The sequence below is a fragment of the Mobula birostris genome, chromosome 13 (genome assembly GCF_030028105.1).
Source record: "Mobula birostris isolate sMobBir1 chromosome 13, sMobBir1.hap1, whole genome shotgun sequence".
Classification (NCBI taxonomy): domain Eukaryota; kingdom Metazoa; phylum Chordata; class Chondrichthyes; order Myliobatiformes; family Myliobatidae; genus Mobula; species Mobula birostris.
Genome location: NC_092382.1, coordinates 69,364,022 through 69,386,884, shown reverse-complemented (window position 1 = coordinate 69,386,884; position 22,863 = coordinate 69,364,022). Strand labels below are relative to the sequence as shown.

Sequence of the window (22,863 nt, the reverse complement as noted above, 5' to 3'; positions counted from 1 at the left end):
ACAGTGCAGCTATAGAGGATTTTGAGCTTGTTTGTTGTCATGCCAAATCGCTTCAAACTCCTAATAAAGTATAGCTGCTGTCTTACCTTCTTTATGACTACATCGATATGCTGGGACCACGTTAGATCCTCAGGGATCTTGATGCCCAGGAATTTAAAGCTACTCACTCTCTCCACTTATGATCACTCTTATGATGATTGGTACGTGTTCCCCCGTCTTACTCTTCCTGAAGTCCACAATCAGCGCTTTCGTCTTACTGACATTGAGTGCCAGGTTGTTGCTGTGGCACCATTCCACTAGCTGGCATATCTCACTCCTGTACGCCCCCTCGTCACCACCTGAGATTCGACCAACAATGGTTGTATTGTCGGTAAATTTGTAAATGGTGTTTGAGCTATGCCTAGCCACACAGTCATGTGTATACAGAGAGTAGAGCGGTGGGCTAAGCACACACCCCTGAGGTGCGCCAGTGTTGATCATCAGCGAAGAGGATATGTTATTACCAATCCGCACAGACTGTGTTCTTCTGGTTAGGAAGATGAGAATACAATTACAGAGGCCCAGGTTCTGCAACTTCTCAATTAGGATTGTGGGAGTGATGGTATTAAATGCGGAGCTGTAGTCGATGAACAGCAGCCTGACAAAGATGCTTGTGTTGTCCAGGTGGTCTAAAGCCGTGTGAAGAGCCATGGAGATTGCGTCTGCCGTTGACCTATTGTGACGACAGGCAAATTGCAGTGGGTCCAGGTCCTTGCTGAGGCGGGAGTTCATTTAACATTTAACATTTAACATTTTTCTGCCTAATCCCATTAACCCGCACCCGGACCACCTCTCACCCATGTACCTGTCCAAGTTTTTCTTAAATGTTAAAAGTGAGCCCGCATTTATCACTTCATCCGGCAGCTCATTCCAAACTCCCATCACTCTCTGTGTGAAGAACTTCCCCCTCCCGTATTCCCTTTAAACTTTTCCCCCTTCATCCTTAACCCACGTCCTCTGTTTTTTTTTTCTCCCCTAGCCTCAGTGGAAAAAGCCTGCTTGTATTCACTGTATCTATACCCATCATAATTTTATATACCTCTATTAAATCTCCACTCTTTCTTCTACGCTCCAGGGAATAATGTCCTAACCTATTCAACCTTTCTCTGTAACTGAGTTTCTCAAGTCCCGGCAACATCCTTGTAAACCTTCTCTGCACTCTTTCAACCTTATTAATAGCCTTGATATTAATAATTTGGTGACCAAAACTGAACACAATACTCCAGATTCGGCCTCACCAATGCGTTATGCAACCCCACCATAACATTCCAACTCTTATACTCAATACTTTGATTTATAAAGGCCGATGTACCAAAAGCTGCTTTACGACCCTATCTACCTGTGACGTCAGTTTTAGGGAATTTTGTATCTGTATTCCCAGATCCCTCTGTTCTACTGCACTCCTCAGTACCCTACCATTAACCCTGTATGTTCTACCTTGGTTTGTCCTTCCAACGTGCAATACCTCACACTGGTCTGTATTAAACTCCATCTGCCATTTTTCAGCCCATTTTCCCAGCTGGTCCAAATCCCTCTGAAAGCTTTGAAAACCTTCCTCACTGTCCACTACACCTCCAATCTTTGTATCATCAGCAAATTTGATCCAATTTCCTTTTACCACATTTTCATCCAGATCATTGATATAGATGACAAATAACAATGGACCCAGCACTGATCCCTGTGGCACACCACTCGTCACAAGCCTCCACTCGGAGAAGCAATTCTCTACTACCACTCTCTGGCTTCTTCCATTGACCCAATGTCTAATCCAATTTACTACCTCTCCATGTATAGCTAGGAACTGGATCTTCCTAACTAACCTCCCATGCGGGACCTCGTCAAAGGCCTTACTGAAGTCCATGCAGACAACATCCACTGCCTTCCCTCCATCCACTTTCCTGGTAACCTCCTCAAAAAACTCTAATAGATTGGTCAAACATGACCTATCATGCACAAAGCCATGTTGACTCCCCCTAATAAGTCCCTAACTATCCAAATACTTGTAGATCCAGTCTCTTAGTACTACTTCAAATAATTTACCTACTACCGACATCAAACTTACCAGCCAATAATTTCCCAGATTACTTTTAGATCCTTTTTAAACAACAGAACAACGTGAGCTATCCTCCAATCCTCTGGCACCTCACCCATAGATATCGAAATTTTAAATATATCTGCCAGATCCCCTGTAATTTCAACACTAGTCTCCTTCAAGTTCCGAGGGAATACCCTGCCAGGTCCTGGGGATTTATTGACTCCAATTTGCCTCAAGATAGCAAGCAGCTCCACCTCTTCAATCTGTATAGTTTCCATGACCTCATTACTTGTTTGCCTTATTTCCATAGACTCCATGCCAGTTTCCTTCTTAAATACAGACACAAAAAAACCATTTAAGATCTCCCCCATTTTTTTTGGTTCCATACATAGCCAACCACTCTGATCATCAAGAGGACCAATTTTATCCCTTAAAATCCTTTTGCTCTTAATATACCTGTCAAAGCTCTTTGGATTATCCTTCACCTTGACTGCCAAAGCAACCTCATGTCTTCTTTTAGCCCTCCTGATTTCTTTCTTAAGTATTTTTTTTGCACTTTTAATACTTCTCAAGCATCTTATTCGCTCCCTGTTTCCTATACATGTCATACATCTCCATCTTCATCTTTATCAGAGTTCCAATATCCCTTGAGAACCAAGGTTCCTTATTCTTATGCACTTTACCTTTAATCTTGACAGGAACATACAAACTCTGCACTCTCAAAATTTCACCTTTGAAGGCCTCCCACTTACCAATACAGGAACAACCTGTCCCAATCCACACTTTTTAGATCCTTTCTCATTTCTTCAAATTTGGCCTTATTCCAGTTTAGAACCTCAACCCGAGGACCAGATCTATTTTTATCCATGATCAAGTTGAAACTAATGGTGTTATGATCACTGGAACCAAGGTGTTCCCCTATACACACTTCCGTCACCTGTCCTAACTCGTTTCCTAATAGGAGATCTAATATTGCATCCTCTCTAGTTGGTACCTCTATATATTGATTCAGGAAACTTTCCTGAACACATTTTACAAACTCTAACCATCTAGACCTTAAACAGCATGGGAGACCCAATCAATATGTAGAAAATTAAAATCCCCTACTATCACTACTTTATGTTTCCTGCAGTTGTCTGCTATCTCTCTGCAGATATGCTCCTCTAATTCTCGCTGACTATTGGGTGGTCTATAATATAACCCCATTAATGTGGTCATACCTTTCCTGTTTCTCAGCTCCATGGCCTCGGTAGACAAGCCTCCTAATCTGTTCTGCCTGAGTTCTGCTGTAACATTTTCCCTGACTAGCAATGCCAACCTGCCACCCTTCATTCCTCTGCCTCTATCACGTCTGAAACATTGGAACCCTGGAACATTAAGCTGCCAGTCCTGACCCTCCTGCAGCCAAGTCTCACTAATGGCTATAATGTCGTAATTCCATGCGTCAATCCATGCCCTCAGCTCGTCTGCCTTCCCCACAATACTCCTCGATTGAAATAGACACACCTCAGAAGATTATTACCACCACACACAACTCTTCTATTTGTGACTCTGCATGAACTTTGGTTCCCATTGCCTTACAAATCTAGTTTAAACCCTCCCCAACAGCACTAAAAACCTCCCCGCAAGGACACCGGTCCCCTTGTAGTTCAGGTGTAACCCGTCTCTCTTGTACAGGTCCCACCTGCCCCAGAAGAGATCCCAATGATCCTGAAATCTGAAACCCTGCCCCCTACACCAGTTTCTCAGCCTCAGTCAAAGTAAGAGTTAAAAATTTCAATCATTTAATCACATATTATGTACCGTTTGTTATTTCGGGGTACTGATTTGTAACAGTGGACACATCATGCAGCATCCACCCAAGCGAAATTTCTTAAGTTTGGCTGTGCTGGGGGGCTATCAGCCCCTATATTAAGCTGCTAGCCAAAGCAAGATTTACATAAGGATAGATGACTGAGTGAATCCCTTCCCACATTCACAGCAGGTGAACATCCTCTCCCCAGTGTGAACTCAGTGATGCACATTTGGTTGATTTGGCTGAGAGAATCTCTTCCCAATGTCTCAGCAGGTGATTGGCCTCTCTCCAGTGTGAACTGACTGGTGTCTCTGTAGTTGAGATGACCAAGTGAATCCCTTCCCACAGACTGAGCAGGTGAACGACCTCTCCCCAGTGTGAATTCGCTGATGTACCTTCAGATTAGATGACACAGTGAATCCCTTCCCACAGTCCAAGCAGGTGAACGGCCGCTCCCTGGTGTGAACTCGCTGGTGTGTCATTAGGGTGGATAGCGAAGTGAACCCCTTCCCACACACTGAGCAGGTGAACGGCCTCTCCCCAGTGTGAACCCGCTGATGTTCCTTCAGTTTAGATGACCGAGTAAATCCCTTCCCACAGTCTGAGCAGGTGAACGGGCTCTCCCCAGTGTGAACTGACTTGTGTACCAGCAGGTCAGATGACCGAGTGAATCCCTTCCCACAGTCTGAGCAGGTGAACGGTCTCTCTCCAGTGTGAACTGACTTGTGTACCAGTAGGTCAGATGACTGAGTGAATCCCTGTCCACAGTCTGAGCAGGTGAACGGCCTCTCACCGGAGTGAACTCGCTGATGTACCTTCAGTTGAGATGATGAAGTGAATCCCTTCCGACAGACTGAGCAGGTGAATGGCCTCTCCCCAGTGTGAACACGTTGATGTACCTTAAGATCAGATGATGAAGTGAACCCTTTCCCACAGTCTGAGCAGGTGAACGGTCTCTCCCCAGTGTGAACTCGCTGATGTACCTTCAGTTGGGATGAGCAAGTGAACCCCTTCCCACAGACTGAGCAGGTGAATGGCCTCTCTCCAGTGTGAACTCTCTGATGTACCTTCAGTTGAGATGACGCAGTGAATCCCTTCCCACAGTCTGGGCAGGTGAACGGCCGCTCCCCAGTGTGAACTGACTGGTGTCTCAAGAGGTGGGATGACCGAGTGAATCCCTTCCCGCAGTCTGAGCAGGTAAAGGGTCTCTCCCCAGTGTGAACTCGCTGATGTACCTTCAGTGTAGATAAGCAAGTGAATTCTCTCCCACAGTCCCAGCAGGTGAACGGCCTCTCTCCAGTGTGAACTCGCTGATGTACCTTCAGTTGAGATGACCAAGTGAATCCCTTCCCACAGTCCGAGCAGGTGAACAGCCGCTCCCTAGTGTGAACTCGGTGATGTACCTTCAGTTGAGATGAACAAGTGAATCCCCTCCCACAGTCCGAGCAGGTGAATGGCCGCTCCAAGGTGTGAACTTGCTGGTGTGCCATTAGGGTCGATGACTGAGTGAATCCTGTCCCGCATTCTGAGCAGATGAATGGCCTCTCACCAGTGTGAATTCGCTGATGTACCTTTAGTTTAGATGAGCAAGTGAATCCCTTCCCACAGTCTGAGCAGTTGAATGGCTTCTCCCCAGTGTGAACTGACTTGTGTACCAGTAGTTCGGATGACTGAGTGAATCCCTTCCCACAGTCTGAGCAGGTGAACGGCCGCTCCCCGGTGTGAATTCGCTGGTGAGCCATTAAGTCAGATGATCATGTGAATCCTTTCCCAGAAGTTCAGCTGATGACCAGCCTCTGCCCAGTGTGAACTGACTGGTGTGTCCACAGGTGGGAAAACCAACTGAATCCCTTCTCACCCACAGAACTGGTGAATGGCCTTGCCCAGTGTGAACTTGCTGATGTACCTTCAGTTGAAATGACCGACTAATCCATTACCACTGTCTGACCAGGGGAATGGCCTCTCCCCGTGTAAAATGACGGGCGTGTCAGTCGGTCAGATGATCGAGTGAATCCCTTCCCACAGTCTGAGCAGGAAGGATGTTCGAGTGAATCCCTTGCTCCACTTCTTAATTATTTGGACAGAGACAGCAAAACTGGTGTGTTGTGTTCGAGATTCCCGTAGACAAATTCCTTGTCATTTTTAACCTGTAAAAAGATTTACAAAATCCATCAATGGATGTATGACAACGTTTCAGATGAGATCACTTTAGTTGCCGAGGTGTGATCTGACATCACACTGTTACAGTGAAGTTCAACCCAAGTTGGAGAGAGAAATTATTTTCTAACTGGGCACAGTGCTGGTATCTGGAATGACCATCAAATTCTCTGATGCTCTTCCTGTCTGTATAAGAATGGGGCATTTCTGCCATCTCCAATCTGTGACCTGGCTCAGTTTGACTCTCTCCATTGGTATTATTCCCTGTTCCCACTGAGCTGCATGGGCTCCTGGCCCCACAGTAACTGAAACACTCTCACACAAATAGCTGGCAGTGCATTCCACGCACCCAGCACTCTGTGTAAAAAACTTAGCCTGACATCCCCTTGGTATTTATTTCCAGCACCTTAAAACTATGCCCCCTCGTGTTAGCCATTTCAGCCTTTGGAAAAAAAACCTATGGCTGTCCACACGATCAATGCCCCTCATCATCTTGTATACCTGAAAAAGGCTCTAAACATAAACAAGGAAATTATACATCGCTTTGAGGATTTGTTGGAAGTATTCAAAATTATGAGGGTATAGATATGGTAAATGCAAGCAGCTTTTTCCACCAAAGTTGGGTGGGATGACAACCAGACGTCATGGGTACGTGGGGAAGGTGAAAATTTAATGGGAACATGTGGAAAATCTCTTTACTGAAATGGTCGTGAGAGTGTGGATTGAGATGCCAACACAAGTGGTGAATATGTGCTCAGTTTCACCATTTAACAGAAGTTCGGATGGGAGCCTGGATGGTAGGGGTACGGAGGGCAATCGTCCTGGTGCAGGTAGTTGCATTAGACAGCTTAAATGTTTTTTCAGCATTGACTAGATAGGCCAAATAGCCTGTTTCTGTACTGAACTACTCCATGTTTCTGTGACAGAGAAGCTGGCCAAACTTGTTTGGAAGGGAAAAGGTAGGAGTGACAATGGAGCAGCAATGGCTGGAGTTTCTGGGAGCAATTCGGGAGCTGAGTGATTGATACATCCCAAAGAAGTGGAAGTGGAAGAATTAGAAAGGCAGGAGGACACAACCATGGCTGAAATGAGAAGCCAAAGCCAACATAAAAAGCCAAAGAGAGGGCAAATAATGAGCAAAAACTATTGAGAAGCTTTTAGAAACCAACAGAAGACGACTAAAAAAAAAGTCAGATGAGTCTGGGGTGGAATTATGATATTGGAGTCATTAATGAGTCTTGGTAGCACCCAACAGTGTGAGGCATTTAGAGGAACAAAATATCCAGGGTCTCAATTTCTCTTGAAAACCACAGTTCCCTGCACCAGTTGCCTTTCCACTTTTATTTTGACAGGCACATACAAACTCTACACCCTTGAAACTTCACTTCTGAAGGCCTCCCACTTACCAAGTACTCCTTTGCCAGAAAACGGCCTGTCCCAAACCACACTTGTCAGATCCTTTCTGATACCATCAAAATTGACCTTTCTCATATTTAGAATCTCAACCCATTGTCCAGACCTCTCTTTTCTCATATTTACTTTGAATCTCATGGCATTATGGTCACTAATTCCTGTTTTTACTCCCATATAAATCCTATTTGTGACAGATGTCACTTTGAGGTGGCTTCTTTGACTTATATGTTCTGATCTCGCCCCTCTTGGAAAAATTCTGGAAAGATATTTTTGATATTATTTTAACAGTTTTGCGTTTTGATTTACAACTCCATCCAATTATGGCAAGTTTTGGTTTGCCAATGACGGAACATAGATCTTTATCCTCTTCAGCTTGTCGGATAATCCCACTTGTTACATTAATGGTCAGAAGATCCATTTTATTAAATTGGAAAGAAACCAACCTCCCCCTACTACATTTCAATGGTTTTCCCAAACTATATCATGTTTAAATTTAGAAAAAATCAGAAGTGTCACGATTCGAAGAAGGAGTCTGAGAGTCTGAGTGGGAGTGCCGAGAAAGACATTTTTGAAATTTTCGTTATTTTTTTTTCTCCAACGGCATTCTGAGAGGCGGGACTGCGCAGGCGTGTGACGTCAGGCAGTGCAGCGTGGCAGATTTAAAAGGGCAGACATCCTGCTTCGGGTTTGATTCGAAGAAGGAGTCTGAGAGTCTGAGTGGGAGTGCCGAGAAAGACATTTTTGAAATTTTCGTTATTTTTTTTTCTCCAACAGCATTCTGAGAGGCGGGACTGCGCAGGCGTGTGACGTTGGGCTGTGCAGCGTGGCAGATTTAAAAGGAACAGAGCCTCATAGAGCGGGCAGCGGAGTTTGCGAGCGGCGGAGTGAGCCGGGAGCAGAGTGAAGACTTAAGGGCTTCGGCTCAACGGGCTTAGGCGGAAACAGGCGAGGCGAGGGAGGTTTGGCATTCATTTTCTGTTGTTATTTGAGGAGAGGGGCAGTATGAGTGTGAGGGCAGTTTGCTGTTCTCGGTGTCGGATGTGGGAGGCCCTGGAGACTACAAGCCTCCCGGACGTCTACATCTGCGCCAAGTGTATCGAGATGCAGCTCCTAAGGGACCGCGTTACGGAACTGGAGCTGCAGCTCGATGACCTTCGTCTGGTCAGGGAGAGTGAGGAGGTGATAGAGAGGAGTTGCAGGCAGGTGGTCACGCCAGGGCCACGGGAGGCAGACAAGTGGGTCACGGTTAGGAGGGGGAAGGGGAAAGGTCAGGTAATACGGAGTACCCCGGTGGCTGTGCCCCTTAACAACAGGTACTCCTGTTTGAGAACTGTTGGGGGGGACAGCTTACCCAGGAGAAGTGACAGTGGCCGTGCCTCCGGCACAGAGTCCGGCCCTGTAGCTCAGAAGGGTAGGGCAAGGAAGAGGAGGGCAGTTGTGATAGGGGACTCGATAGTAAGGGGGTCAGATAGGCGATTCTGTGGACGCAGTCCAGAGACCCGGATGGTAGTTTGCCTCCCTGGTGCCAGGGTCCGGGATATTTCTGATCGTGTCCAAGATATCCTGAAGTGGGAGGGTGAGGAGCCAGAGGTCGTGGTACATATAGGTACCAATGACATAGGTAGGAAAAGGGATGAGGTCCTGAAAGGAGAATATAGGGAGCTAGGAAGGGAGTTGAGAAAAAGGACCGCAAAGGTAGTAATCTCGGGATTACTGCCTGTGCCACGCGACAGTGAGAGTAGGAATGCGATGAGGTGGAGGATAAATGCGTGGCTGAGGGATTGGAGCAGGGGGCAGGGATTCAAGTTTTTGGATCATTGGGACCTCTTTTGGCGCAGGCGTGACCTGTATAAAAAGGACGGGTTGCACTTGAATCCTAGGGGGACCAATATCCTGGCAGGGAGATTAGCGGGGGCTACTGAGGTGACTTTAAACTAGAATGGTTGGGGGGTGGGAATCAAATTAAAGAGGCTAGGCGTGAGGAGGTTAGTTCACTACAGGGGGATGGGAACCAGTGCAGAGAGGCAGAGGGGTGTAAAGTGAGGGTAGAAACAAAAAGTACTATGGAGAAAAGTAAGAGTGGCAGGCCGACAAATCCAGGGCAAGCATTAAAAAGGGCCACTTTTCAGCATAATTGTATAAGGGCTAAGAGAGTTGTAAAAGAGCGCCTGAAGGCTTTGTGTGTCAATGCAAGGAGCATTCATAATAAGGTGGATGAATTGAAAGTGCAGATTGTTATTAATGATTATGATATAGTTGGGATCACAGAGACATGGCTCCAGGGTGACCAGGGATGGGAGCTCAACATTCAGGGATATTCGATATTCAGGAGGGATAGACATGAAGGAAGGGGAGGTGGGGTGGTGTTGCTGGTTCAAGAAGAGATTAACACAATAGAAAGGAAGGACGTAAGCCGGGAAGATGTGGAATCGATATGGGTAGAGCTGCGTAACACTAAGGAGCAGAAGACGGTGGTGGGAGTTGTGTACAGGCCACCTAACAGTAGTAGTGAGGTCGGAGATGGTATTCAACAGGAAATTAGAAATGTGTGCAATAAAGGAACAGCAGTTATAATGGGTGACTTCAATCTACATGTAGATTCGGTGAACCAAATTGGTAAAGGTGCTGAGGAAGAGGATTTCTTGGAATGCATGCGGGATGGTTTTTTGAACCAACATGTCGAGGAACTGACTAGAGAGCAGACTATTCTGGACTGGGTTTTGAGCAATGAGGAAGGGTTAATTAGCAATCTTGTCGTGAGAGGCCCCTTGGGTAAGAGTGACCATAATATGGTGGAATTCTTCATTAAGATGGAGAGTGAAATAGTTAATTCAGAAACAAAGGTTCTGAACTTAAAGAGGGGTAACTTTGAAGGTATGAGACGTGAATTAGCTAAGATAGACTGGCAAATGACACTTAAAGGATTGACGGTGGATATGCAATGGCAAGCATTTAAAGGTTGCATGGAGGACTGGGAGAAATTCAGAGTTCAGCAGAGGAGGACAAAGGGCTTAATTAGGAAGGGGAAAAAAGATTATGAGAGAAAACTGGCAGGCAACATAAAAATGGACTGTAAAAGCTTTTATAGATATGTAAAAAGGAAAAGACTGGTAAAGACAAATGTAGGTCCCCTGCAGACAGAAACAGGTGAGTTGATTATGGGGAGCAAGGACATGGCAGACCAATTGAATAATTACTTTGGTTCTGTCTTCACTAAGGAGGACATAAATAATCTTCCAGAAATAGTAGGGGACAGAGGGTCCAGTGAGATGGAGGAACTGAGCGAAATACATGTTAGTAGGGAAGTGGTGTTAGGTAAATTGAAGGGATTGAAGGCAGATAAATCCCCAGGGCCAGATGGTCTGCATCCCAGGGTGCTTAAGGAAGTAGCCCAAGAAATAGTGGATGCATTAGTGATAATTTTTCAAAACTCGTTAGATTCTGGACTAGTTCCTGAGGATTGGAGGGTGGCTAATGTAACTCCACTTTTTAAAAAAGGAGGGAGAGGGAAACCGGGGAATTATAGACCGGTTAGCCAAACGTCGGTGGTGGAAAAATTGCTGGAGTCAGTTATCAAGGATGTGATAACAGCACATTTGGAAAGCGGTGAAATGATCGGACAAAGTCAGCATGGATTTGTGAAAGGAAAATCATGTCTGACGAATCTCATAGAATTTTTTGAGGATGTAACTAGTAGCGTGGATAGGGGAGAACCAGTGGATGTGGTATATTTGGATTTTCAGAAGGCTTTTGACAAGGTCCCACACAGGAGATTAGTGTGCAAACTTATAGCACACGGTATTGGGGGTAAGGTATTGGTGTGGGTGGAGAGTTGGTTAGCAGACAGGAAGCAAAGAGTGGGAATAAACGGGACCTTTTCAGAATGGCAGGCGGTGACTAGTGGGGTACCGCAAGGCTCAGTGCTGGGACCCCAGTTGTTTACAATATATATTAATGACTTGGATGAGGGAATTAAATGCAGCATCTCCAAGTTTGCAGATGACACGAAGCTGGGTGGCAGTGTTAGCTGTGAGGAGGATGCTAAGAGGATGCAGGGTGAGTTGGATAGGTTGGGTGAGTGGGCAAATTCATGGCAGATGCAATTTAATGTGGATAAATGTGAAGTTATCCACTTTGGTGGCAAAAATAGGAAAACAGATTATTATCTGAATGGTGGCCGATTAGGAAAAGGGGAGGTGCAACGAGACCTGGGTGTCATTATACACCAGTCATTGAAAGTGGGCATGCAGGTACAGCAGGCGGTGAAAAAGGCGAATGGTATGCTGGCATTTATAGCGAAAGGATTTGAGTACAGGAGCAGGGAGGTACTACTGCAGTTGTACAAGGCCTTGGTGAGACCACACCTGGAGTATTGTGTGCAGTTTTGGTCCCCTAATCTGAGGAAAGACACTCTTGCCATAGAGGGAGTACAGAGAAGGTTCACCAGATTGATTCCTGAGATGGCAAGACTTTCATATGAAGAAAGACTGGATGAACTGGGCTTGTACTCGTTGGAATTTAGAAGATTGAGGGGGGATCTGATTGAAACGTATAAAATCCTAAAGGGATTGGACAGGCTAGATGCAGGAAGATTGTTCCCGATGTTGGGGAAGTCCAGAACGAGGGGTCACAGTTTGAGGATAGAGGGGAAGCCTTTTAGGACCGAGATTAGGAAAAACTTCTTCACACAGAGAGTGGTGAATCTGTGGATTCTCTGCCACAGGAAACAGTTGAGGCCAGTTCATTGGCTATATTTAAGAGGGAGTTAGATATGGCCCTTGTGGCTACGGGGGTCAGGGGGTATGGAGGGAAGGCTGGGGCGGTGTTCTGAGTTGGATGATCAGCCATGATCATAATAAATGGCGGTGCAGGCTCGAAGGGCCGAATGGCCTACTCCTGCACCTATTTTCTATGTTTCTATGTTTGATCCTTCGGTTAAATTTGAAGAGACTTGGAAGCCATTTATTCAACATTTTCATATGATGTAGTTTGACCTTTTCTGAATCCTTTTTATTAACTTAGAATATGTGAATAGAGGAGCGTAGTTGACGACATTAATGAATGTATTCGATCTAATATATTGGTTCAACCTTGTTTTGTTCTGTTTGCTTTTTTTAGGGTTTAGCAATTAGTTCTATTTCTTTTTTTTTTGTTTTTTGGGTTTTTTTGCAATATCATTTTCTTCTCATTTCTATTTTCTTCATGATTAACTATATCGAGAGTTTGGAAGTCTATTACACTTGGACTATTTGTAGTATTTTTTGTATATGTTTAATAACAATAAGGTAATTCCAATCTTTGTATCACTATTGTTATTATGTTTATGAACTTGAAAATTAATAAAAAGATTAAAAAAGAATAAAGATCACTAATTTCTGTCACCAGCCCTGGGTCATTTCCTAACAGCTTATTGCACACTTCAATGTCAGGAATTCTACGTACTGATCAAGAGCACATTTGACAAACTCTTCCCCCTTTTACAGTATGGGAGTCCCAGTCAATATATGGAAAGTTAAAATCACTTACTGAATCAACTTTTGTTTCTTGGCATGGTCTGCGATCTCTCTACAACTTTGTTCCTCTAAATCCCTCAGACTGTTGAGTGCAACCAAGTCCCAATAATGGCTACAACATCATAATTCCCTGCCTGAGCTCATCTGGCTTTCCTACGATGCTTCCTGCATTGTGATATACACAGCTCAGCACATTCATCGCACCACACTCAATCATTTGATTGCTGACTCTATGTGAGGTCTGAACAACATCTGACTGGTGTCAAGAAAACAAACTCTCTCTCATTGTCACAAAAACAAAGGAGCTGATTGTGGATGACAGGAGGAATGGAGACAGGCTAACCCCTATTGACATCAATCGATCTGGGGTTGAGAGGGTGAACAGGTTTAAATTCCTCGGCATAAATATCACCAAGGATCTCACATGGTCTGTACATACCGGCTGTGTTGTGAAAAGAGCACAACAGCACCACTTTCACATCAGATGGTTGAAGAAGTTTGGGATGGGACCCCAAATCCTAAGAGCTTTCTACAGGGACACAATTGAGAGCATCCTGACCGGCTGCATCACTGCCTGGTATGGGAACTGTACTTCCCTGAATCGCCGGAACCTGCAGAGAGTGGTGCAGACATCCCAGCACATTTGTAGATGTGAACTTCCCACTATTCAGGACATTTACAGAAATAGGTGTGTAAAAAGGGCCGAAAGGATATTGAGAGACCCAATTCACCACAACCAAAAACTGTTCCTGCTGCTATCATCCAGGAAACGGTACCACAGCAAAGGACAAACAGGATCCAGGATATCATCTTCCACCTGGCCATCAGACTGATTAAGTCATGCTGATACAATTGCAATTTCATGTTACATGGACTGTCCTATGTACAAACTATATATTATAAATTACTATATTTAGACGGAGACGTAACATAAAGATTTCTACTCCTCATGTATATGAGGGATGTATGTGATAAAGTCAATTCAATTCAATTCAATTCAATTCACCCTACTATCTGTTCTCTCATTCTGGCTCCCATTCTTCCTACAACTTACCTTAACCACATCACCCCCTCCCCCCACACCAGCACAAGCAAGCCTTACCACTGGGATATTAGTCCCCTCTTGTTCTGTTCCCCTAACTAACGAATCCCCTATCACCACCTTGACTTTCCTCTGGCAGGTAATCCCCCCCAACAGCTTCTAAAGTGGTCCAACTGTTGTTGTGCAGGTTAGCAACAAGAGTACTCTGCAATGGCTATTTAAATTCATTCTCCTTCCTGACTCTCACCCAGTATCATGTGTCCTGCACCTTGGGTGTAACTCACCTCTCTTCATGTCATATTTATCAACCCCTCCAACTCCTGGATGATCAGGAATTCATCCATTTCAAGTTCCAACTCCTTAACGTGCAGGGTTACAAGCTGCAGCTGGATGCATATCTTGTAGGTGAGGGCATCAGGGATACTGGAGGTCTCTCCACCTTCCCACCAATGTCCTCTCTAATTTGTAATGACCAGTGTGCACATAAATCTTGTACTGTGCATTTTTATACCCAGTGACAACATGTGTACAGTGAATTTTATATAGAGACCCTGACGAAGGGTCTCGGCCCGAAACGTCGACTGTACCTCTTCCTAGAGATGCTGCCTGGCCTGCTGTGTTCACCAGCAACTTTGATGTGTGTTGGGTAAATTTATCTGATTGTTAATTGAGCAGGAGGCTTTGTGCTGGGTAAATTACTAAGAGAACATGGATCAATTGCAGTCGATTGACACGAGTGGGCCAGGAGCAGCCCTACACAGTATGTGTGAGAGTTTTCCAGACAAGGAAAAGGATTTGCGAATGTTGAGTGCAGTGGTGAATAAGAAATTGGGGACAAAATGTGGCCACTGGGGGGGAGGGGGGAACCTGGGATACTACCTCATGAGAACAAGCAGTAAATTCGATATGGAAAAAAAAAACGGTGGAAAGAAGTGGAAATTGTTAAAAAGGGAATGGAAAGAAAAGGCAGATGTAAAGTGGAGCAGTATATTATTAGCATGTTGGGGGAATGATGCATGTGACAAAGGGATAGAGGTATGTACTGGAGTAGGAACGCCAAAGGTTGGAGGACGCTAAAAGCAGAGCGTGAATAGGTGAAAGGGGCCGAAAATGAGAGCAGGAAAAACAATGTAAGCAAACCAATGCCGCACTAGGTAGGAGAGAAGGGTAGAAACATCAGTCTAAAGTTCGAACTGATAGGGAAACAAGGGATCCTGAAACCGTCTCTGGCATACCGACCCTATTTGAGGACAGTGACTGTGATGAACTGCCCACCTGAATGCTGCCCAAACCACGAGCAGGAGGGGGGACAGCCCTCAGTGATTCCTCTGTCTGCACCCTGGAAGCCCCAAGAAATGATAATGATCATGAATCAGGCCCCAGATAGAAAAGAAAATCCAGCACAGTTTGCTCAGTATGTCCGCAGTACTACAGAAATGTACAATGCGACCCCACAAGATTTATTCTGTCTCTGCTGCATGATTCTCTCAGCTGATGAGGGGTGGAAATGGAAGGCAGAATTGAGATACCAAACCTATCAGGATTTACAGGCGGGAAACCCTAATGAGAATGAACAGACAGAATGGATCATTCAAGCCTTGGAGAGGGCTCTCCAACAACCTTCAAACATCACTAAAATACTTTAATGCAAACCTAAGCCTGGGGAATCGGGACAAGACTATTGAGCGCGATTTGTGGCCTGCTACGGCACTTTCACAGGAGACCAAGCCTTTAATGATGGGAATCCGTTCCCCCAGTTTAATGCCTTACTGCTCCAATGCTTACCAACTAAGTTAGCCAACACGATTAAAACAAATAACATGGATTAGATTGATAATGACCGAAATCGAATGCGACGAGCTTTGACATATTATTGGGACCCGGCTTTCAAATCCTGATCAACCCCGAAGGGAACTAATATACTAATATTAAAAGTGAATATGTTAGCGGAAGAAGGACGCGAGCAAGCTATATCTGGGGATCAGAAATGGGAACAAAAACCTACCAAGGGACAGGTGGGGACAACAACGTGTTCAGAAATTGACAAGCAAGGAAGCTTCCTAACATGAGTACCACCCCTTGGGAAGAGCCCAATGTAATATTGCAAGTTGCTGGAATTCCAATTCCGTTTATGATTGATATGGGGGCAACCATAACCACTCTCAATCAGGAAATAGTATCAGAAAAGAGATTCCAGCTATCAGATTCTACAATCACTCTGTCTGGGTCTGAAGGCACGGAACGTACGTATTCACATACTCAGCCACTGAAGGTGGAATTCCAGGGAGACCCAGTGTGTGGTTTCATTTACAGTCACCACCAGTCAGGGGTGTAATCTAGCAGGGAGAGACTTGCTCTGTCCGTTGGAAGTTGAGATTCTATGCATGGACAAGGGTATCACCCCGGTACTAGCGAACAATCGACTGCTTCCCCAGTTTCCGCCCCCCCAGTGGTGGGAACTTAATCTGAACTCCACTGCGTTTGAACCCCTTCTGCCAGCGGCCAACTCTCATGTGACTCTGTGCTATGACCCTACGGGGTGCTCAACTGAGGAAAGCCAATATTATGCACCCCTCGAGGGACAGACGTTCCCAGTCACGGTGATTGGAGAGGTTAAAGGAAGGGAGGGCAGTGCATTACTTGCCGAAGTTCTGGATTTCCTTTTGGCCACAGACAGGTCTGGTGGTTCCCCATACCACCATTAGGGTTTGCCCTGGGTTCAAGCCAAAGAACTTAGGGTTCCTTGCCAACACCTTGACGAAACAAGCCTCCAGCACCGAGCGAGACTGGCAAGACTTGGCCACTGGCCAACTCCGATACTGGAAGGAGTCGGAGGTGAAGACGGGACATCTGAAGACACTCTTTTAATATTGACTGAACTCAAGACTCATCTCTGGGCAATTTCAGGCCATTAAGTTGACAGCACCAACTGCTCCCCTGTCCGGATCACCGTGAAGGAAGGACAGACTTTCCCATCCATTCCGCAATACCCCCTCAAGCCCGAGGCAACGTTTTATGAGGATGGAAGTTGTTTTGTGGATCCAACAGGAAAATGATATTCTGGCTATGCGATAGTGACAGACAGTGAAATAGTTGAGCAGGCCTCTTTTGAAGCAGCTGTCTCCGCCCAGAAGGCTCAGTTGTTTGCTCGGACTCGTGCCTGTATCCTAGCAACAGACTAAAGTGTGAACGTTAACACAGACTCCCGTTATGCATTTGAAGTTGCACATGACTACAGGGCTCTCTGGAAAAATGGGAATTCCTGACTTCCTCTGGCCACCCCATTAGTAATGCCGCTCTACAGCTACCTCAAGCTTTGGCTATTATTAAATGTGCGGCCTACACCCGCATGTCCGACCTGGTCACTAAAGGCAATGCTTTAGCAGATAAGACAGCAAAAATTGCAGCAGAATCCTCGGTAGTTGTAGTTTCCTTGGATTCCCGTCAAGCAACCCTCCGTGACTTAAGCAGAATGGGTTTGCCAGACATGCGGGAGGTATGTACTTTTCATGGGGACGCCTCTGAGGAGGACCGCAAACTGTGGTCCCAGGTGGGGTGCCAGAAAGACCCCGATCTAGGTTTTTGGATCAACCCAGTGGGACAGGTTTGTGTTCCTGCACAGTTTTTACCAATATCGGTCGATTATATACATAATTGAACACACCTAGAAAAGGAGGGAATGGTTGGTAACCTGTACCCTGCACACCGGGTATGACTCCCTTGACAGGTGGACCTATTTTATGTCCACAAGTTGATTATATTGAATTGCCTAGAGTACATTGCTATCGATACTGCTTAGTTATTATAGATGTGTTTAGTAGATGGATTGAAGCTATTCCAACTACTAATAATACTGTTATGACTGTTGTGAAGATATTATTACAGGAAACATCTCCCAGGTACGGCCTGCCAGAGATGCTGAGCTCTGACAATGGCCTACACTTTGTGGCAAAAGTAAACAAAGGAGTATGTAACGAACTAGCTAACAAGCAACAATTCTACTGTGTACAACACCCACGGGCCGCTGGCATAGTGGAAACTGCCAATGGCACTCTGAAGAGTAAATTGGCCAAACTAACAGCAGAGACTGGACTCACTTGGTGAAGGTCCTACCGTTAGTCTTATTGCACATGAGGGTTACCCCACAGGGGGGAACAGGGTTGTCACCAGCTGAAATCATTTATGGACAGCCCATGAGGACACCCTGGGGACCAAGACCTTGTGTAACATTGCTCCCAGAAAGTCTACCAGCAAAATTGGATACGCATACCCTCGGGGAAAAGATGGGGAATTATATATGCCAACTAACCAAAATTTTCTAAGCATTACATTCACAGGTACGACAGGCTTACAAGGAAGAGAACTACCCCGCAGAGAGGAGTGATTATCCCACCATAGAACCTGGGAATTTTGTTCTGATTCAGAACTGGGATTGAGGGAAACTCTGACCTCGGTGGAGAGGACCATATCAGGTGTTATTGAGCACTACCACGGCTCTGAAACTGAAGGCGCAATCTCGGTGGATACATCGAACAGACTACAAACGTGTTACTGCAGGAACTGAGTAGTAGGACTCTCTCAGACTAAAGGAAAATGCGTTGGTTGATAGTGGTGTGATTAACCTCTCGGTTTCTTGCCATGGACTGTCATTTTAGGAGAGAGTGCCTGAGTGACGTCAGCCGTCGGCTTTCTCGGCTCCTGTTTGAGAGAGAGAGAGCAAACTATTTGACTATACAGCGTGTTTACATTGCAAATGTGGATTTTGTTGGAGCATCCTGTGGCTACCACTTTTGTTAACCCTTAGCTGGTTTCGGGTGTGTTATGTGGGAACCACTTGTGAGAAGGGATATTCTGTGGAAATCACTGTCGGTAATACCTTGTGTTTTGGATCTGGATTAGGAAAACCTTGTCACAAGACAAGATCACAAAACAAAGGAGCAGAAGTAGGCCATTCAGCCCATCGAGTCTGCTCCGCCATGTGGTATCCACCCGTGTGTTCACCCTTGCCTGGTTGGTAGTTCCCTTTGAAGATGGTACCCCTGTGATAAGCTACGTTTGGTGATAATTCAAATGTGGATTTGGAACGACAATGGATAAGATCTACGGCAACTGTTAGCCTGTTTTACCACCGTGGAATTCGACGTAATTGCCTTCTCTCGACATTCACCTTGGATTACAAATATCTCTCATCATTTATTCTGTGGATGAACTGAACTTTCATACTTTACCATCTAAAAGCTTTAAGCTTGGTATTCCCTGAGCTCAATGGTTTGGGAGTTACATTTACACATATCTATACTCATAACACTGTTAACTTTAGATTATCTTGCTTAAGTTGTTATATTATAAGTAGATACTAATAAAGATAGTGGTTTGAACATCAAAACCAGACTCCAGATGTCATTTATTGCTGCTGCTTCATTTGAACCGTTACGGGTATGTAACAGTGGTGTTCGTGTTTATGACTTTGAGAGGGCTCACCCCAGCATCTGGGGGCACCCATGTTAACACCTTTCTGTCTCTGTGTCACACCTGTGCCAAACAGGTAGAACTTGGGGCCTGCTGGGTTTGTGGTGAAATTCCCCAGCATGGTAAAACTATGATTCCAATGTCAGTAATCCTCCTCAACCAGAGTGAGGAACTCTCAGTGGTCCAGTCAGAGATGACTGTGGCTGTCAGTGTTTTGAGGGATGGTATCTCAGGCCCCCACCAAACGGAACTTCCTGTACTGGGAATCATGCATCCTGGCCATACTTGCAGGTGCCCAGCAGCGGAGAAGCTGAGACTGAGCGATTTTGGATGATCGCTTTTCTCTCCTATGGAGTAGCCAGGAATTCACGAGAGGTAATCAATTTGGCTACAGCACTTGAGGAGCTGGCCACAATACTGCAGGGGCCCTGACAGAAACACAGGCCCAAGTAACAGAAATATCCACTGAAATGTTTGCAATCTGGCAAACAGTCCTACAGAATCGTATGGCTTCAGATTTTATCCTAGCTGAGAAAGGGGGAACCTGTGCTATTATTTACACAGAATGCTGCACCTATATCCCTGATGAGTCTACTAACATTACATCCCTCTCCGAGCACACTGCCAAGGAGATTGACAGCATCAAGAAAGTAGGGCAGGATTTACACGGGTTCACCAAAGGGTCGAAATTGTGGTCTTCGAAGGCCTGTTCGGTAATATGTGGGGCATGATATTGCATTATGCCCTAATAGTTGTACATATCATTGTAATAATTACTGTTGTAGGCTGTTTTTACCCACTGATATCAATGCTGTACTCTACTAAACAATAGCAGTCTGTTTTTCTGAAAGAAACTGCAGATGATCAACAGATGTGCTAAGCCATGCTGAGCCATATTTCTTCTTGAGGGTAGCTAGCTAGGGTTTCAGGATGCTTATCTCCTTGTGCACTCATGCATAGAGATAGGACAGCTTCAGTCTGTTCTGTGGGTGTAAGCCATTATGACTATTTTGTAATTAGGCGCTGTAATAGTAAATAACTTTGGGCTCCAGCCTGTCTTGTGTGGGGGGTATCTGGATGGACATACCTGTGGTGTAAGGGGAATTGTTAGTCAGCTAGTGGATTGGGCAGGACAGTCATAGACTGTTCCTGTTTGAGTGACTGACTGAGTAAGCTCCGGGTGCTTGGAATAAAGAGTTTGTACTTATACGGTATCTGAGTGACTTTATCCGGATTCCACTTCCACAGAATGGGAGTGGTTTTAAAGGGCTGGGTTGCTGGAAACACATTACCAGACCTGGAGTGATTACAACTGGGTCTGGCAGAGGCATACATAGCTGGTTCTTCTGGGCACATTCAGTCTCACTCCAACTATTTCCTACCTTCCTTTGTACAGGTATGTAATGTCTAAAGGACCAATCTTTGAGTAAATGTAACTCACCAAACTTTCTCCTGACTGAATCACTGGTTTCTCAGAGTCAGAAGGATTCTCTCCAGTTGATGTTCTCAATCCTCAGGCTGGTTCACTTGTTGTTGTTCCCTCGTCTTCAGTTGTGGTTTGATTCCAGTTGTGGGTTTTTCTTCCAATTAATGTCTCACTTTAACATGAAAGATAAAGAAGCACATTAACAATAAAAAGGAGAACCAAACATTTCTGCTTAATGTTACTAAGAACAAAACTCACTGAAATTTAAACATTGAAGGCAAATACAATGATCTCAGTGAACAATCTTTTATTGTCCCTCACACGTCACAAAACGATATGGAATAAGAAGGAGCCATCATTCAGTCATGGTAAGACATAAGACACAGGAACAGAATTAGGTGATTCGATCCATCTGGTCTGCCCCACCACTCAACCATGGCTGAGTTTTATTCCAACACCATATTCCTGCCTTCCTCCTGTAACCCTGAAGCTACTTAGCAATCATGAATATATTTATCTCTGTCATAAATGTACCCAAATGGCAGCTTCAACCAACCTCTGCGGCAACAAATTCCACAGATCAGGCATATTTTTGCCTTTTTTTTTCTCATCTCAGTTTTTAAAGGAACCATCTTTATTCTGAGACTGTGCTGTCAGATTAATATCTAATGGAAACATCCTCTCCATGTCCACTGTATCCAGGCTTTTCAGCATTCGGGAGGTTTACTTAACCATACATCCCCCCCACCACCCCCAATATCCCTCTGAACTCCATTGAGCACAGGTCCAGAACCATCAAATGCTCCTCATACATAAAGCTGATCATTGCTGAAATGCCGAGGGGTGATCGGTAAGTTCGTGGCCTGAGGTGGAAGGAGTCAATTTTAGAAAACCTATCATTTTTCAATTATCTGAAACAGAAATACCACAAAAGTTATTAACTCCAAACTTTCTGCCTAATCACTCAAAGAGTTGAACTACACGTGCATGTAACGAGAGCTGTATAACTTTAGGCCTTCTAACTTGGGCCACGAACTTATCAATCACCCCTCTTACAGCTCCGGCACCGAAAACATTGGCACTGCACCCCTGCTCCAGCCGTCCGGCAGAGCTCGGGCCCGGCCCTTTCCCAACAATACGACGGTGCCCGATTTACAGGACTACGGGAGGGAAATGGAAATAAATCAAAAAGCGGACATTTACTTGGAAGTTTGTTCCGCGCTGACGGAGAGATCGTGACTGACGGGACACGTATCACCGGGGGTAACGCCCTCTCGGCCGGTCCACCTCGGCAACTGGTTGTAACCAGTGATTGACATCGCTGTGCACCAATGGGAATAGCGCAGCTCCTGAATCCTCTGTTGACGGCGGTGAGGAAGGGGCTGGTCACGTGATTAGTAGCGCAGCCGTTAAACCGATAAAGCTCGAGCTCACCAGCGCGTGGGTGACGTAAGACACCGCGCACGTGAGGGCAGATCCCGGTGTGGGGGGCCCATGTGTGACGTCAGGCATGTCGTTGAGCCTGTGTGACGTCACCTGTGGGGGGGCGCTCGTATTTAAAAGCACCTGAATGGACATTTCTTATGATATCAGTGGGACAACAACATTAATCACGGGTTTCATCACTGAATCCAGTGTTGTGAGATGTAAAGTCCCCTGTTATGTGTCCGGCTGTGCCGTGTTGTTGGTGGAGTGGGCAGCGTGGTGTTTGTCTCGATTCGGGTCACAACACCAGAATTGCCAGCGGGGTCCACACACAGTGTATTAGTGACCAGAAAACCTCCCGTCCCTGCAGTCTCTGTCTCCTGGTAAACTCAACACCCTGACAATGTGGACCATAGACACCCCTTCCTCTCAGAGTCAGGGGATCATTCAGACAGCTGATCAAAGAGAGGAATTATATTTATTGGTCATTAAAGTTCACCCAGATTCGTTTGTACGGATTTGATGTGGAGTTCGGGGGTCACAGTGAAA

The 22,863-nt window shown here is 45.4% G+C and overlaps 1 protein-coding gene across 4 annotated transcripts; it reads right to left on the bottom strand.

Annotated features, from left to right (window-relative positions):
• Positions 1-3,841: 3,841 nt before the first annotated feature.
• Positions 3,842-22,339, bottom strand: LOC140206941 (uncharacterized). 4 transcript variants are annotated; one of them, XM_072275239.1, is made up of 3 exons: positions 22,324-22,339; positions 20,905-21,061; positions 3,842-6,016 (listed from the first exon to the last, which is right to left on the bottom strand). In XM_072275239.1, the coding sequence occupies exon 3, from the start codon at positions 5,609-5,611 to the stop codon at positions 4,136-4,138; it is 1,476 nt and encodes a 491-aa protein (XP_072131340.1). In that variant the 5' UTR covers positions 5,612-6,016; positions 20,905-21,061; positions 22,324-22,339; the 3' UTR covers positions 3,842-4,135. The 4 variants fall into 4 exon arrangements, with proteins under 4 accessions (XP_072131340.1, XP_072131339.1, XP_072131341.1 ...); XM_072275238.1 differs by lacking the exon at positions 22,324-22,339 and adding an exon at positions 22,093-22,174; XM_072275240.1 differs by lacking the exon at positions 22,324-22,339 and adding an exon at positions 21,148-21,163.
• Positions 22,340-22,863: the final 524 nt, after the last annotated feature.